Source organism: Ctenopharyngodon idella, chromosome 2 (assembly GCF_019924925.1).
Source record: "Ctenopharyngodon idella isolate HZGC_01 chromosome 2, HZGC01, whole genome shotgun sequence".
NCBI classification, from domain to species: domain Eukaryota; kingdom Metazoa; phylum Chordata; class Actinopteri; order Cypriniformes; family Xenocyprididae; genus Ctenopharyngodon; species Ctenopharyngodon idella.
This window is the reverse complement of record NC_067221.1, coordinates 38,524,431-38,542,544: the sequence shown is the minus strand read 5'-3', so window position 1 is coordinate 38,542,544 and position 18,114 is coordinate 38,524,431. Positions and strand designations below refer to the sequence as shown.

Below are 18,114 nucleotides of genomic sequence, written 5' to 3'. Positions count from 1 at the left end.
CTATATTGTTTTTATTGGGATATTCATCTGAATAAAAACATATTGAACTCCAATAGAGTCGTAAAACCACGATGTGGTTCACTTGTGTTGCCTTACACTGCTCTTTCAGGAGGAAAAAAACAATTGATTACGTTTTTCCCTCTTTTTGTTTCTTGTGCTTTTGTATTTTTCCATTTGCTTCACACAATGGAGCCATTATATAATGGAGTTTCCTGAACATCCCGAAAATCCAATAAGGCTGAGAGCAGGGCTGACCGGCCTGAGACTAATGCAGAGATCTAATTCCTCACGCTGGAAATGTTTTTTCTCCAGGGAGACATTCAGGGCCAGCTGTGATTGAAAGCCGAGACACAGCAGCAGGTTAGTGCGGCAGATTTCTCAAAACATTCTGCTGTTTGTTGGTAATTTTCAGAACAAAATCAGTTATGCAATAATGAGAACAAGAATATAATTGTAATATTTAAGATGTCAATCTTAATACAAAAAGTGTATCTGTTTATTAAAAAGTAGTAGTTTTACAAATATTATATGAATTCACAAAAAGAGTTCTGTGCAAGGTGGTCTAAAACTATCCGTTAGCATTTCCATTCATTTCAAGGGCACATTTTAAGCTCAATTTGAGCATTAAATGTCATGTGACTAATCATCGCAGAATAATGTCATGACAACACTGATTGGCTGATGGCAACCCTTTCTCTAGTGACTATCCTGATGTGTACAGAAAGGGGAAAATAAGTCTATTTCACACTTTTTATGAGCCCTCAAAATACACCCTCAAAATAAGATCAGCTACTACAATATAATGAAATTATATTACCCCTTACCCGGGGGTAAATTAAGCCACAGGAACACTTTTTTTTTTTTATAAGAAGCCATATTTTTAGTATATTTTTTTAGCCATATTTAAATTGCTTTAGATACGTTCATTGTACTTCTGCCACATTTTCTCTATGTTTACTTTCTTCAATGACACAGACGAAAATAAAAAGACTATCAGTCAAAGTGAGTCATCTTTTTATGAGGGAAAGAGACAGGGCAAGATAAGGAGAGTGAGAGACAAAGAAAGAGTGATGGAGATGAGGAGAGAGCAGGTATTGACAAATAATCTGCTGCCAATTTACATGGGTTTAAAAAACTATTATTGTCCAATTTTTTTGGCTGTCAAACGTCTTGAAATGCACATATGTAGATCAGAGAAACCCCCTGGCTCAAATTTGGGACCTCTGTGATTATAAAACCCTGCCTACGGCCCTGCACACAACCACAAAACAGTAGGTAATTCAGCCTGGAATTTTGTCTTGGGTGGAGGGAGAGAGTCCAGCTGCAATAAAAATCTCTTTTTAAATAATGAATTCAACTTGTAAAACAATTATATGAACAGTCCTGTCCGTTTATCTCTCTCCCCAACATTCTCTCAGTTTTCGTCTTTCAGTGCTCAGTTCTACCTGGGTCTCCCTCCCTGCCGTTCATTCCTGATGATGATTTCTCTTTCAGAGGCCTTTCAATTACCTGATGCAGGAGGCAGGAGATAATGCCAGGCCAAAGTCTCAAAGACACATCACCGCTGGCCTGCTTTCATCTATGGAGAAGCTCCCTGTGCTGCACATGCGAACGGTTCCCTCCGTCTACTCTGAGCTCTTCAAAGGTCTTGTTTGAAGGTGCTTTGCTCTTTCTGTGCCTCTACTCAGTTCTTTTCTTTTAAGTGAGGTTTATAGTGTGCATGTGTGTGTGCCAGAAGGCTGAGAGCTTCTATCGTGAATGACATCACCTACTGTGACATATCACATCATCACCAGACACATGAAACTTGACCAGGGGCATCTACAAAAACACTACAAATCTAATCAGCTTGGCTCATGAATATTAATTAGCTGATGTCATGCTCACTCAGTAGTCCTTGTTAAAAGGCACTGCTTACAGTGTGCAAGTTTATTCAGTCCACTGACTATTTTCAGTAGGTGTTTTTTTGTGCAGTGGTCTAAACCCTTAAAATATCCAACTTTTTCCTACGTCCCATGATGCAGGATCCATTAAACTGTAAATAATCAGCAAAAGGTTAGCTGAATGCATTAATAAGCATTTTTAAAAAACTGGGTACAATGAGATGACATTATTCTACTCCCCCTTCAACCATCAAACATTAAAAAGGACATTTAAAAGAGTAAAAGCATTAACAAAATTACTACAACAGACCGTGAATAACCCTCGATTATTTCTGCAGCAATATTACGGATGTGTTAAATATCACTGTGATAATATATGTCTGTATTATGTAACACGTTGCCTTAATTAAAAATGTTTATTAACTGGAAGACTGAGTGATAATATTTCAAAGTAATTTCCGTCATTTTGACAGGCAATAAATATTGTATTTACCCGCTTTAGAAAAATTTCAGTAAACATTGCTAATAGAGATTAGAAGTGAGAGAGACGTGAGGATTTGGGGAGCAAAACGAGATATTCTTAGTGCATTTCAGTGAATTATGGGACACATCGTAATTTAAATCGGGAGAGCAGACCGTAAATGCGCAGTATACTGTATGTTGTCCTTTTTCATACTGTTACAGTGGAATACAAAGGAATAAAGTGAATAATCAGGAGGGGGAAAATGCAGCGACTGAAAAGAGCTCTTGCAATAGATTGTCACATTAAAGTACCAAGTGTTACGTTATTCTCCTGACGTCTGAAAATAGAACATGAAGGAAATTTTACAGCTCATTCAGTCAAAATGATGGATAAGGATTATTTGTTGCACAATCTTATGATTTGAAATGATTTTTTCAGTCTTTTTAAATGAAACTTCAATACTGGAAGTGCCTCCCATAATCTAAAACGCAGTTAGGAAAAAGGTGGACAATGATTATTCCCCAAAAAGTGGATTGACGAATGAACAAATTAGAGGGAAGGGGACATATTTCACAAGTAATAAATACTATTCTTTGTTTGTTTTTTTCTTGAGATATAGTAAAAATGGTGAAAATTTGGGGTCATCAAGATTTTTTTTCTTGAAGAAATTAATACTTTTATTAATTAAAGATGCATTCAATTGATCAAAAGTGGTGGTAAAGACATTTACAATGTTACAAAGTATTTCTTTTTCAAATAAATGCTGTTCTTTTGAACTTTTTATTCAAATAATTCTGAAAAAAAATGTATCATGGTCTCTACAAAAATATTAAGCAGCACAACTGATTTCAACACAGATAATAATCAGAAATGTTTCTTGAGCATCAAATCAGCATATTAGAATGATTTCTGAAGAATCATGTGACACTGAAAACTGGAGTAATGATGTTGAAAATTCAGCTTTGCATCAGGAATAAATTACATTTTAAAATATATTAAAAATAGAAAACTTATTAAATTGTAATAATATTCACTATAATACTGTTTTTACTATAGTTTTGATCAAATAAATGCAGCCTTGATGAGCATAAGTGACTTCTTTCAAAAACATTTAAAATGTCTTACCTATCCAAACTTTTGAACGGTAGTGTATCTGTAGAAATGTGTATTACTGTACTTTCTGCAAATGAAAAGGGTTAATATCTAATATTAATATCCAACAGACATATCTGCAGCCAGAGTCTTAAACTCCAATGAAGAGAGATGAGCTCAGACAACAACACAATTTTATGGCAAATTAACCTCAGATGAGAACAAAGTATTTCTCTAATTTCTAAACATTTAGCCCGTTTGCCTGACGAGGCTTGAAAAAGCATTTATAGTGTTCCCATTTATTGCTGCTCTCATTGTTTCTGAATAATGTTACTTGAAAGGGTGCCAGACACTCAAACACCATAATGTGACTCTAATATGCATAAATATTTAAGTAAAATAGTCCACTTTAAATTAGTTTGAACTGTTTTAATCGATACTTTTCAATAAATGGAACTATTATATTTGTAGCAGTTTTTTTTTATTCTACCAGTCATTTAATTACTCACCCTCATGTAGTTCCACACCCGGACATGTGGGAACACAAATTAAGATATTTTTGATGAAATCCAATGGCTCGGTGAGGCCTCCATTGCCAGCAAGATAATTAACACTTTCAGATGCCCAGAAAACTACTAAAGACATATTTAAAACAGTTCATGTGACTACAGTAGTTCAACCTTAATGTAATAAAGCAACGAGAATACTTTTTGTGCCCCAAAAAAACAAAATAACTTTATTCAAGAATATCTAGTGATGGGCGATTTCAAAACACTGCTTCATGAAGCTTCGAAGCTTTATGAATCTTTTGTTTCAAATCAGTGGTTCAGAGCGTGTATCAAACTGGCAAAGTCATGTGATTTCAGTAAACGAGGCTTCGTTACATCATAAGTGTTTTGAAATTTCAATGGTTCGCCACTGAGGGGCATGACTTTGGCAGTTTGCAAGTCTTAAGCTTTAAAATAAACTATAATCAATCAGCCATTCATTTTATGGGGTCATACTTATTTTACACAACATTTACACAATTCACTAGGGGAAAACAATGTATTATTACTTAAAGGGGGGGTATAATGCTATTTCATGCATTCTGACTTATTTACACTGTTAAAGAGTTGGATTCTCATGCTAAACATGGCCAAAGTTTCAAAACACGAGTTGGACGTATGATGGAGTATTTCTGTGCCAAAAATTCTCTTCCAAATCCTCACAGACTTTTTTTTCGAGTATCGGCCTGAGTGATGTCAACAAGGTCGGAATTCCTTGTACGGGCACTTCTCCCAGAAGGGCGCACGCACACGTGGACCTGAGCGAGAGCTCAAGAGCACGCCCATCAACGCGCTTCGTTCGGTTTTACGGAAGTCATCAGCAGCGATGCACAGGTCACAGGACTTCACGAAATCAACAGTGTCACCAAAGAAGTGTGTTTCTGGTTGTGAGGGAAAGATAACCTTGCTTCCCAAAGAACACAGTGTTCAGTGGAGCTGAGAGATTTGTTCTCACGCATTACATTGATGCTCTCTTGATATTTGTTATTAAAATAACCATAGAAACTGATAGCTGCAATCACTTTTTTATTGGTTAAAATGAATGGAGAATATCTCGTGTTTTTCTGTGGCTGCTTGAGCCCTCAGGATCGGGCTTATGGTTTCATAAACAAGGCCCAGTTCTACACTGGATTTACAGATCGTTTGAAACTGAAAGATGGAGCGGTCACAGCGATAATGATCCCGGTCATGAGTCAGAAGCGCAGGTGGTGAGTAAAACTGCTTCAAATGTTTGTTTTATTGGCAATAGGCGCCTAAGTGCATAATGTAAGCATGACGAACGTAGTGAATTCATAAATTCATTATTCATCATTCATGCTATATTCATTATAGTGATTCAAAAGTTATCCAGGGATAATGTGATGGTATATTGTGTGTTTAAATACAATTGTTTAGCTGACCATTGCTAGCTTGTAGACTATCTCTACACAAAAGCAGCGCGTACTCGTGACTCTTTAGCTCCGCTCACAGGACACGCCTCCAGGCGCTCAGCTGTTTTCGGAAATACTCGGTACAGCGTATGTATCTTTTATAAATATGATTAAACTAAAGACTTTTTGGAGACATGAAGGATGCACTACTACTCTATAGGTACTTAAGATTAACATGAGATTGGCAGAAACTGTGTGTGATACCCCCCTTTAATGCCATGGTTTACATACATTACATATTTAGATCAGATTGATAACCCAAATATTAATGCAACAAAAATGAAATTCCCAAAATTCAGACACTAATGAGCAACATCTATAGATTTGCCCCTAAAGGAATGGTCTCTAGATGCTCACCACCAACAAGTGATTCTTTAAACAGTTTTAAAAGTCTTTGGAGTTCAACAGAATCCAGCAGACATCACAGCCTACAAAGGTAAAAGTCTCTCAAATGTCACAGGTCATTCCCAGCAGCCGTGTTGACAGAAGAAAGGTCTCACAGGAGGACATTAGAAGGTCTGTCTCCAATGCAAAACTCACATGAATTTGAAAACACCAAACCAAGAGAGAAACCACAAACCATTCATGGACTCTCTGTTGCGTATTGCACAAAAAAAAGAAAGAAAGACAAAAACGTTCTCAAAAAATATACAAGACTGTGGCAGAGCATGTTATGGATAGTGATGCTCTGAGATGCCAAATGAGTCCCAGGTGAGTTTAGAATGAGTCAGAGATCCCAATAGTTTTCTGACATTTTGTCCTTCAGGGAGCACACACACAGATGAATGGCTCATTTAGGTGAGCTCTGTCAGACGTTTTTAGGTTTTGATTTAAGGTCTGACTGAAGAATGACGCTGTTATTCTTTGATTCATCTGTTGGCATCTGATCCAGAGGTTTTAATGAGAATATAACAGTGTTAATATAACAGTAACCAATATTAAGAACATGCCGTGTGACACACTGAACAAATTGAGACACCTCGCCTGTGAATGTTACAAATCGCTTGTCACAGTAAATGAGTCTATAAAGTCATATTGTCAAAAGAGAAGTGAGTGATCGCTATTAAGAGCACACTTGCTAATGAGTGCCGTCTGAAGGAGTGATTTTAGCAACTTGTGTGAAAGTCATTCTGAAGTGCTAAATGATGGAAATTTGATTTGCTCATTTAATGACCAAAAATAAAATTAAAAATTTAACAGTAGGCCTAACTGGAAGGGAAAAAACATAATTTTTACTTGTCCAAGATGGTCTATATACCAGCTCTAACCAGCAATAAATGGATAAATAAAATGGATAAAAAATAAATAAATAAATGGATTTGAAGATCCAATTACATGAAGCTTGTGTGTGTGTGTGTGTGTGTGTGTGTGTGTGTGTGTGTGTGTGTGTGTGTGTGTGTGTGTGTGTGTGTGTGTGTGTGTGTTATTGATTGTGCTAATGCATAAACACTAACACTGACTAAGATCAATACGACAGTTTCACATTGACTGTAATTTATCAATTATCTCCTGACATGCTGACCTTGGCTAAACTACTGTATTTTAAAGTTATAAATCAAGTCAACTAGCATTGGTTTTCAATTATTACTTTGACTTAATTTGAGCTACTGTACTGATAGATGAAACAAAACACTTTCTTTGAGATACCCGATGCAACGCTCTCAGAATATTACATACAGTTCATGTTCTCAGATTTGAGCCGTCAGTGATCAAAGATGACAGTTTATGCTAACGAGGCCTTTCCTCTTGACCTCTTTATGACCTTCGGCATGAAATGGCAAACTTCATATCCATCAACGGGCTGCTGCCTAAATCGATACACTGGGATATTAGAGCTTTGATGAAGAGAACAGATCCGCAGCCCCCATCAGACCACCAGCTGTGTAAAATATTACACGCTTAAAAAGAACAATGAATTATTATTATTATTATTATCGTCAATAGGCTTACAGTTACAGTAATTTGACAGCTTTTACAAATGGTTTAAAGCAATAAAGACACTCAAAATTAATTTAATCAAAATTATCAAAAAGAACATATTTTAGCAACTTTCTTTGCAACCAATTGATGGTTAAAAAAAGGAAATAAAGTATGAACATTAGCAAAATCAAAGACACGCTGACAATGATTTGCTACTTGCTATTGCTTATTAAAATAGGTGGCATTTATTAGGGGGAGAGGACGTTTTCATTTTACAAAGCATGGTGCAAGATGTGTCAGCAATATTTTTGGTCTCTTTTACTAAAGCAGAAAGATCTGCAAATGCCACGTTCAAGACTTTCAAGAATTGAAATTCCCCACTTCTGAGCTCAAGAGCATTTCATTTTCTTATGCCAAAGATGGCATTTCTTATCACAAAAATAGTGAACACAAAGTGCTTGATTTTGCTTTTAAAAAATAAAGTTATATTTATTATTTACATTATAAACTTAAGACATTTCTCAGAATCTCTCTTTTCCATGACTCCTAGTCAATTCTTATTGCCATATTAGTATAATTAAAAAAAAAAAAAAAAAAAAAAAAAAAAAATTGTGATTAAGCACTATGCCATTTGTCGCCAACATCTTGGAAATGACGTCCAAATGATGGTTTTCAAAGAGCTCTGGGATGATCGATCTTTCCTCACTTTACAAGTAAAATCTCTGACTTTGAGTGTCATTCCAGTCATTATTTTGAAGTAAGAAATATTTGAGTAGTCTGGAAAACATACAAGCATATATGATCTCATCGCTAACACGCATAGATTAAAAGCTGCTAAACTCCACTTTTGATTTCATGGAGACAACTGTCCTAGAACTTCATTTCAGATTGCATGGAAAAAGAACACTTAAAGGGATAGTTCACCCAAAAATGAAAATTATCCCATAATTTACTCACCCTCAAGCCATACTAGGAGTATATGACTATCTTCTTTCAGACGAACACAATCGGATATATATATAAAAATATCCTGGCTCTTCCAAGCTTTATAATGGTAGTAAAAGGGGGGCCAGATTTTGAAGCCCCCCTCAAAAAATGCATCCATCCATCATAAAAATAATCCATACAGCTCCAGGGGGTTAATAAAGGCCTTCTGAAGCGAAACGATTGGTTTTTGTAAGAAAAATATCCATATTTAAAACTTTATTAACTATTTATTAATAACTAGCTTCTGGCAGACAGCCGTACGTATCGATTTGCATTTTGTATTTCATATCATGTTTTTCTTAGTCAAGATTAGTCGGAGTGAACTGCGACGCTTATAGAGTCTCACAAATGCACAGACCAACAGACAAAGACCAACAGAAAAATAATACACTAAATTTTGGTTTGTTTTTTACCCTATGGTATAGCCCCAGAACACTTGGAATATACGATGTGTAACACCAGACCATTTTGTGATACTTATGCATCTTTTTTTAAAAGCTTGATGCTGGTCGCTATTTACTGCCATTATATGGACGAGCTCAAGTGGGACATTTCTTTTTACATTTCTCCTCTTGTGGTCTGAAAAAGAAAGAAGGGCATACGGCATTAGAACAACACCAGGATGAGTAAACGATGACTTAATTTTCATTTTAAATTGTACTAACCTTTTTAAGGCTCGTTCACACAGAACACGTTTTTGCTTTAAAAAAAGGCAAGATGCGGGCAGTGGAATGGGGAAAAAACGCAAGGTCTCCAGATGCGTTTTTTTAAAAGTTGAACTGATTTTAACTTGAGTGCCGTGTTTTTAGAATTCTGTGACATGCACAAGATGCTGCAAAAGATGCAAGACACGAGCGCAACGGTCATACATGTCCGTCTAGCGCGTATTTACATAGAAAAACAACGGAAAAGTAGCGTGTTGGAATGGAAAAACGCTTTCTGTGTGAACGGCCTCTAATGCAGAGTTCACACTTCACGATTTTCAAAGTCGTCAGATCACTGTTCTTTTCACACTGCTCGACTATCTGGGGTGGCATTCAGTCGCTGATGTGTGCACATTGCACGATGGATCGGCAACAGGGGGTTACACGTTGAATGACTTTACAATAGGAAGAACTACCGACAACTCTGTCTGGTCCGCAAACTACGTTTCACAACCAAACACATGGAAAAAGTGATAAGGAAATCCGCAAGGTCACGCGGTTGAGACCGGAGTTCTCGTGCGAGACTGTAATTGTTCTTAAAAATGTTAGCCCACAAGAAGCCTGTGGTCCAAATTGTCTGTGTGCTAATTTGCAGTGAAAAGGAGAAAAAGAAAAAAAGATTATGGAGGACGAAATGGATGGGGAGACGCGGTTCTATAACTTGTCCCCGAACTTCTCGTTGCCCTGTATCTTGCTCTCTCATTGGCTATAGGGCATCGCCAATGTCATTTTCAGTCAGAACACATTTCACACAGCAGGATGTTGAATCGCAGACAGGTCCAGATATTTAGCATGCCAAATATCTCACAGGTATCAGCGACACATCGTCGATTCTCTCAGATCAGATCTTTGATAATTCACACTGCTTGATTGTCAGTCTGATTTCAGGCATTTTTTTTTCTGCGATTTCGCAAAATCTGTTGGTGAGTGAAAATCAGGCCTAAAATCGTGCAGGGTGAACTCGACATAAGACTGCACATTAAAGCACAGTGACATGCATGAGTTAAATCACAACAAGATTGTTAGAACGTTAGCATTGTGCTTATACTTTGACTGATTGATTTTCTCTTTTGCATGGAAACCACCTCAACGCCAAACAATGTGATCTTATGTGATTGGGGTGAGACAGAAGCACACAGGACTGAGCCACGCTCTTAAAGACGACCTCATCAGAATGAGGCTAAAGAACAGAAGAGAAGTCAGCAGGGAAAAAAACTATTGACTTCAAAAATAGTTCCTTGCTTTCCTGGAGTCGAAGAGGATCTTCAAACATTTGCAACCGCATTATTTAGCCACATTAGCATGCATATCATGATTAAATACTTTAAAATTAACAACAATATAATTAATTGTACCCAATTAGCATGCTAAATCGACAGCCTTACTAATACATCACATGTATCTAACGGCCAGTCTGTTTTCTCGATGTGTGCGGTTCTTTTCTCCCATTTCAGGGTATTGTAATATCGACGGCAGTCAGACAGGTGCTTGCTAATGGGTCTGAGCAATATTCCTCTTATCAATTAAACCTCCGATACCAAATACAACATGTTATGCTAACAATTCCGCTAATGAGCATAACTACATTATGACAACAGGCTCGGGAACAAACACGCCATTAATGACAATCATTTTAAGGGCGGCAACCCTCTATTGGAGTGCGTCATAATGAATACTTCATGAAAATAATCAAATGCCACTCACTCTAATGAGCAAATACTTAAAGCAGCGTCATTAAAAAAGTTATTTAAGACATGCTCAAGTCAATGAGGGATATTTCTTCTGATATGACATTTAATTTCAAGTGTTTTGTCAGCAGACGTATTGTATTGTAAAGACTTTTTTGCACTCATGCATGCAATTTTTGCACTCATGCATGCAATTTTTGCATGTTTAAAGGATTAAAAAGCACATAAAAGCAAACTGAATTATGATTAGTCACATGACATGACATCATACCCAATCCTGCAATTCACTCAACATGCACAACTCAAAAAACACACATTTCTCTCACACTCAAACACATCTTTCTTCTCTAGTGGCACGCATCTTTCTTCTTCAGTGACATGCAACACCTGCCTCCATTAATTATCCCAACCTAAATCGAATTACTCATTAGTGTGCTGAGCCCTAACGCTCATGCTCTATCTGTCAAATAAAAAGGCAAAACCCAAAAATACAACTTTTTGAATTGTCTCAAAAGAGTCAAACAGCGTTTAAAAGTTCTATCGATATTTAAACTCTTCGGTGATCCATCAACCAAGTAAGATCTTCAATTATCTGTCTCTGACTGCAACAAAAATTAAAAATGGTGTTTCCTTCTGTGTTCAATGCCATTAGAATAGAAAAAAAAAAAAAAAAAGTTTACTGCACTTTACAATGGACACTGTTTGGACACTGTTTGAAGCACTGACTGTCAAATGAAATAGTCCAACTGCACTCTTTCGACCACAGACACGTTGATATGGTTTGATTACTTAGTTGGTTTTGATCCTTATTTTGCAACGTGGAAGTAAGCTACTTTCTGTGCATGTGCAAGACTTCCGATTCATTAGCCTCTTTAGGTGTCAGGGTGCTGTCACCTCGATTGGTCTTATTTTTAGTTTGGTGACAGAATCCTGACACTCATGTTGTTTGTCTTGTCCTTGTGTGACCATGTGTTTTGGGTGTTTGTGTGAGCACATGGCTTCTGTCATGTTTGTTTGGCTTTTGTTTGTTTCTGTGTGCCATGTGCTCTTCTGTCAGTCTTTAGTTTTGGCCCTGCCCTCTTGTTACCTGATTATTGGTTTATTTGCCCCACCTGCTCTCCCTCGTTAAGCCCAAAGTATACTTCACTTTTTACGCAAACGCGTGCAATGTACAGTGAATTTCGTCATCAGAAGAGTATGTGCGTACTGTACGTGCACCGCCAGATTTTTAAAACTGCGCGTACTTGTATGCGCAGGTCGCACAAATGCTCATTTAAATTTTTTTTGCAGGAATTAGTTTATCCACAAGGTGGCAACCGTGCCAACCATGCCATGTGGGCATCAATTCACAAGGTAGTCGAAGAAACCCTGCATAAATAGAACAAACCGGAACGCATGCAAGTTACATCGACGATAGAGGCCTACACAGACGAGAGATTGTACGATGAGGTTAGAAAGTACCCTCATTTGTACAACTCTAGCATGAAAGACTACAAAGATGTTTACATGGGTTGTAACTCATGGTGAGAGATTGCTCATGTGTCGAACGCCTGTGTATGCGTACGAATCAAATTATACTTTGCAAGGCTGTGGCGTTCAACTGCGCGTACACTAGCGTACGGTAAATAAACGAAGTATACACAGGGCTTTAGAAGGCAGCTGCCTGACTCTGAGGTGGCGAACAGGAACATGGTTTGTGTAACATTAGCAACACATTATTAGCTTATTTGATAACGTAGTCAAGCAAAAGGCTAATCATGTTAATTACCATTATGTGTCCGACGTTGTAAAAAGCGATACAGCATTTACCTCAGTAAGTTGACCGAGTGGATCTCTGAGCTTGTGCAAGTGAATGGAGGTGGGGCTAATTAGCATATTCATAGGTCCGTGTATACTAAAAGATGCAAGGGTGTAGAGTTACATTCAGGCTATTTTAAGGCAATAAGTTTTTTTGTTTGTTTGTTTTTCACAGAAAAAAAACATTCAAATATGTAATTTTGATGATCAAAGATGAGTTTTAAGGGATAAAATGATTGACTACAGGGGGACTTTAACGATAAGGTTATATTCTTTCCTTCGCATATTCTTGGCAGCTGTTTACCACCACAGCTAAGCCTCAGGAGAAGACTACAGAATGAACGCATGTTTACTTCAGTTTTTCATTCCTGCTTTTACTACTACAACCTAACATGCAGCCATTCTGTGCAGGTTAGGATTTAGTAGTAAAACCATATAGGGAACACAAAAGAAATGGGGGGGAAAGCATAAAACATGCATTCATTTTCCAGGAATGAGTGTAGGACGCTAGCCGAAAGCAATTTCAGCAGGAATTAAAAATAATTTGCCTTTTAAGGAAAAATGCATGTCCTCAACTGAGTTTCATATCTACAAATTAAGCCAGGTTGAATTTAATATAATTTATGAACTATAAACTGTTCTGGAGACAACTTAAATGTATCCCAGACCTTCTCAAGTGGACAACAGCCGGTTTATTGGTGGTGCAGTTTGCAAACACCCTAAAAGGAGAAGAATTCTTGATATCAGCCATAAAAATGTTCAGGGAATTGCAGGTCTGCTTGATGCACTCATGATATGCTCAGTGGTGCTAAAGCACTCAAGTGTTCCCAATCTAGTCAACTAATGCTCTGACACAACGCCATCTGTAGAGTAAGCACTGAAACCTAGCAACGAACTCTGCCGGTCAAAGTAAAGTTCACCTCATCAGAAATTCAGGTAATTAACTTAACATGACAGCCATGTTCTCATCTACTATGACTTCAAAATCTAAATCTTTAAAGGCTAAATCTTCCTATTTATCAAACGTCTTACAAGAAGACAATTCCCACTTCACACAGTAAACCAGCAATCTAGATGTACCATCAAAGGTAAATGCATAAACGATTCTGAGTTTAGTTTTTAACAACAGATGGTACTGCGTGCTTTAGAAACAGCCGTACTCTGCTTGCTTCCAATTCCTTACACACACTACTTGAACCTTCTATAAAATAATCATTCATAAAGTTCAAAAAGGTTGAAGCGAATTACAAGAATGTTTGCAGTGGGCTGTTTACATTAATCTCGCCTCATAAAAGCATTCTGAGGTGCAAGAAGGCTACATAGCCGAATGCACAAGCCTCTTCTTCATCAGCATTTGAGCATGCGGTTAAAAACTAGCCTAGAGCGCCATCTGCTGTTAAAAACTAAGCTCAGAATCGATTCAAAAGAGAATTGCGATGCATTCAGAAAATCTCAGAAGTGATCCGCAAATCGAGATAAATCGATTTATTCTCCCAGCCCTACTCAATATGAACTAAAACATTTCTCATCAAATTCTTCCAATGACAAATGCACCTGCTATCCACATTCATTTTGGGAGAAACTTCTGAGACAAAGTTGATAATCGAAGTTGTTGTTCCCAGATCAGTCCGTCCTGATCACATGACCTGTAAAGTAACTGTTAACTACAAAAAAAAAAAGGAGTGAGATGAACCTGACAGCAGTTTTTTCTGTTGCTTCTGGGACGTCTGTAGCGGGAAGCTCATCCGCCAGGATCTCTTCTAATCTGCGTGGATCGTCTGGAATGTCCCTCTGAACTTTGACCTTTTCCTTCTTCCCTGTCCCAGCTGTGAGTGTGTTCCATAGTGCACTCTGAGACTTTGAGCCTGGAAACAAGATGAATGAGAGTAAAGACTTTTATAAACAATGAAACACCTCCCATTCTTAAACTGCTTTCTATAAGCAACACATTATGTGTTTGCCTGCCAAAATCTGACAAATCTATGATCCACCTTGCTTCAATGATACTGACAACACTATTGATAATGCAATTACTATTGGTACATTTAGCCTCAGTTTATTGCTTTTCTTCTTCTTTTTACATTATAACGTTTTATTTATTACTAGTTTTACTATTTTTGTATTTTATATAGTGGTAACAGTACACCATAATGCGAATACTGAAAATATTCATAAAGCCTCCTCTAGAGATCTTAATGGTCTGGTTGTTGATTCATGGTATATCATATTGATTTGCTCCCACCAATGCTGTGCACATCATTACCATCACGAGATCATGTATTCAAAATGTCATTCAGATGCAATCTGTGTGCCACCTCTGAGAAGCTCTGAGATTCTCAGGATCAAGTACGAAGCCTGATTAACTCATCTATTAATAGATGCTGCCATCTAGTGACATGCCCATGTAAAGTGGGCATGTCACTTTACATGGGGACTGGATAGTAGCAACCATTGACCATTATTGTAGTCAAGACCAAACCCAGACCAAGACTGCATAACACTAAATTTATTGCAGCATTCATTTTAAATACTTAAAAGATTAGTTCACTTTCAAATGAAAATTAGCTCAATCTTTACTCACCCTCAAGCCATCCTAGGTGTATATGACTTTCTTCTGATGAACACAATCTGAGAAATATTAATAAATATCCTGACACATCTGAGCTTTATAATGGCAGTAAACGAGTATGAGCTGAAGGAAGTTTCTCCATCCATATCCATCCATCGTAATTGTGAACTCCACACGGCTCTGGGGGGAGTTATGAAGTAAAATATCTAGCTTCCGCCAGACCGCCTTCCATATTCAAGTTAAAAAGAAAGTGTAGCGTCAGTAAGCTTTTTGAGCTGCTAGAGTTTTACACTTTCTTCGTAAGTAGAATACGGAAGGCGGTCTGGCGGAAGCTAGATATTTTACTTCATAACTCCCCCGGGGCCGTGTGGAGTACATTTATGATGGATAGATGTGGATGGAGACACTTTCTTCAGCTCATACTCATTTGGTAACGCTTACTGCCATTATAAAGTTCGGATGCATCAGGATATTTATTAATAGGTCTCCGATTGTGTTTATCAGAAAGAAGAAAGTCATATACACTTAGGATAGCTTGAGGGTGAGTAAAGCTTGGGGTCATTTTAATTTGAAAGTGAACTAATCCTTTAATCAAGTTTTCACCTTATTTAAATTTTCCAAAAAGCACTAAAGTCACAAATTAAAAAAAAAAAAAAATAAGATCACAAAAGTCTCATACAAGTTTCATAGAAACTCCACTGTGTGGGGTCATAAAGACTGGATGAGATTATTGACCAACTTTTGTAAGTCTATAACCAAAGCCACGTTTATGTGGTCTAGAGCAGTGTTTCTCAACCGGTGGGTCGCAAGACTGTTTTGCGTGTGTCGCATACCTGTCAACATTCCCGTTTTTCCCAGGATTCTCAGGTATTTCACACCCATGTCCCGCCCCACTCCCGTTTTGTTATTTCTCCTGGGAAACTCACGTAATTTGTATGGCCCAAACATCGTTATATGAATAATCACAACAATATATCATCCCAAGTTTGTCCAGTTGCCAGATCTTGTATGAAACGCATCTTACTCACACAATCGCATCGTACAAATTTCAACCCATTTGTGACCTTAACCAAAGTCCCTTTAAGACAAGTCATTTCACTCGGCGGCCATCTATTGAAACGCCTCTCGGGCATGCAAGTGCAGCTCCTATCTCTTTGAATGGAGAAACATCAAATTCTCCAAAGCTGTTTGCCAAGCTTTTGATTAAATTTCATATTTGAAATCACCAATGAAATCTGACAAAAACTGTCTCATAAATGTTGTTTCTAAACACTCGAATCATGACAAAAAAAAAAAAAAAAAAAAAAAAAGTATTTTTCAGGCTGGATCAAGCTAATGTGCATGCGTGCGTGTCTCTATAGGAAGTGTGCATCTGACTGTTTCTATAGGAACCAGAGCTTCTAATGACCGCTGCAGTGACGCGATGACTTTACTAATCGGCGATTGGCTCTTATTTAGAAGGCGAGACTTATACCGCCATATTGTGCATTGCACTTTCTCCCATTCAAAACAATACGAGTGACGTGTCTTGTGTTATTCTATAGTCTTTGCGTTAACCTGGCAACCTACAACCCAGTTGCGCTGTTGATATCTGCGCAGGTAGTAGACGCGGGAAGTTGAATCAAGCATCACTAGCTGGTAGAAATGGGAGGAGAAGACTCAGGTGGTGCTCCGGCAGAAAAAAACAAATAAAATATACATGTAAATTTATCAACAGCTGTATGGAAGAATTTAATTTCATATCTCAAAGCCATATCGACAATGCCCACACCTTTTGCAAAGTTTGTAGCACTGATTTTAATATCGGACACGGTGGGAAAAAAATGACGTTACTCAGCACAACGGGTCGTGGAGTGCGTAGTTAAAGAAAGAACAACAACTTTTATTTTGAAAGGCGTGCACGAAAGCTGTTGACTCTTCTGTCAGACGCAGTTTAAGTAAGAGTGCCTGAGAAAAACACATTAGTTGCGTCCAAATGGACACATTATACACTATGCACTTATACACTATGTCTTATGCACTATGTACTCATCCATGTAGTGTGGTGAATTTTATAAGGTATTTTGTCATTAAAACTATGGAGTCTGATCCCACTCCCCCTCCGCAACGTAATTAAAGTTGTGACAGCTGAGTGCATGAAGTGTCCAACATTCCACATTTCGTTTTTTTCGTTAATTTAGTGCATCATCCAGGTATTTAAAGTGCACTTTTTCTTTTTGGAATTTTCTGTATGAACGCACTATTCGCACTATTTGTACTTAAAAACATCATAGAATAGTGCGTAAGTACGCGAATTGGGACGCACCTAATGTCCTGATTCGTATCTGCTGTCAGATGAGATGTTGTCAGGCTGTATGTCAGTGTCATTATTCTAACGTTATTTTCGTATCTTTATGAAACAAAAAGTCTCTCACTTTACAAAAACAAACTGTCCTGTTGTCTTGTCAGACGTTTATACTGTGCTCGCAGCACGCAATTATGAGCAGGCAATGTCATAGTTACGCTGTCAATTAATAATTCCTGATCTTAACAAAAAGTACCAATAAATTACGTAACTGGTACATCGTGTGTTAGCTGGGAAATATGCAGGTATGGTTTTCATTCTCTTCATCAGGATTTGTATCCATATGTTTTATTAACAGTTTATGTTAGTATTGTGTATTTATTTGCCATAGTAACTGTAGTCTCCAAAATAGGCCTACCACTTTATTTTCACTTATTTTGTTATTTTCCATGGTTTCAATGACTGGTGGCACATACCAACTCACTAAATTTATTGTATGTTAAGTACTTGTGTGTGTCAACATATTTGTGAAATATACTGTGTGTGTGTGTGTGTGTGTGTGTGTGTATTATATATATATATATATATAGGTCACGGCTTAATGACCATGGGAAAATGTGGGTGCCATGGCCAAACCAGTTGAGAACCACTGGTCCAACTCTGGTAACAAAATTTCCATGTTTTTTGACTAATGAACCTTCATGATTTTACCATAACTTTTCAGTCGTTTGTGATTTTGTGATTATGGA

General features: G+C 37.5%; 2 protein-coding genes across 17 annotated transcripts in view; both read right to left on the bottom strand.

The window, feature by feature from the left end:
- The window catches only part of pde1cb (phosphodiesterase 1C, calmodulin-dependent b), a 211,398-nt gene that overhangs the window by 65,972 nt on the left and 127,312 nt on the right, over positions 1–18,114 (bottom strand). For 5 of the 16 annotated variants that reach the window (XM_051865962.1, XM_051866041.1, XM_051866018.1 and 2 more), the window contains one exon: positions 14,206–14,377. The exons of the other annotated variants lie outside the window; for them this stretch is intronic. In XM_051865962.1, the coding sequence (XP_051721922.1) occupies positions 14,206–14,377 (172 nt within the window). The remainder of the gene's footprint in view (positions 1–14,205; positions 14,378–18,114) is intronic. 16 annotated transcript variants of the gene reach the window in all.
- The window catches only part of LOC127497596 (neurogenic differentiation factor 6-B), a 113,139-nt gene that overhangs the window by 90,749 nt on the left and 4,276 nt on the right, over positions 1–18,114 (bottom strand). The window lies entirely within an intron of this gene.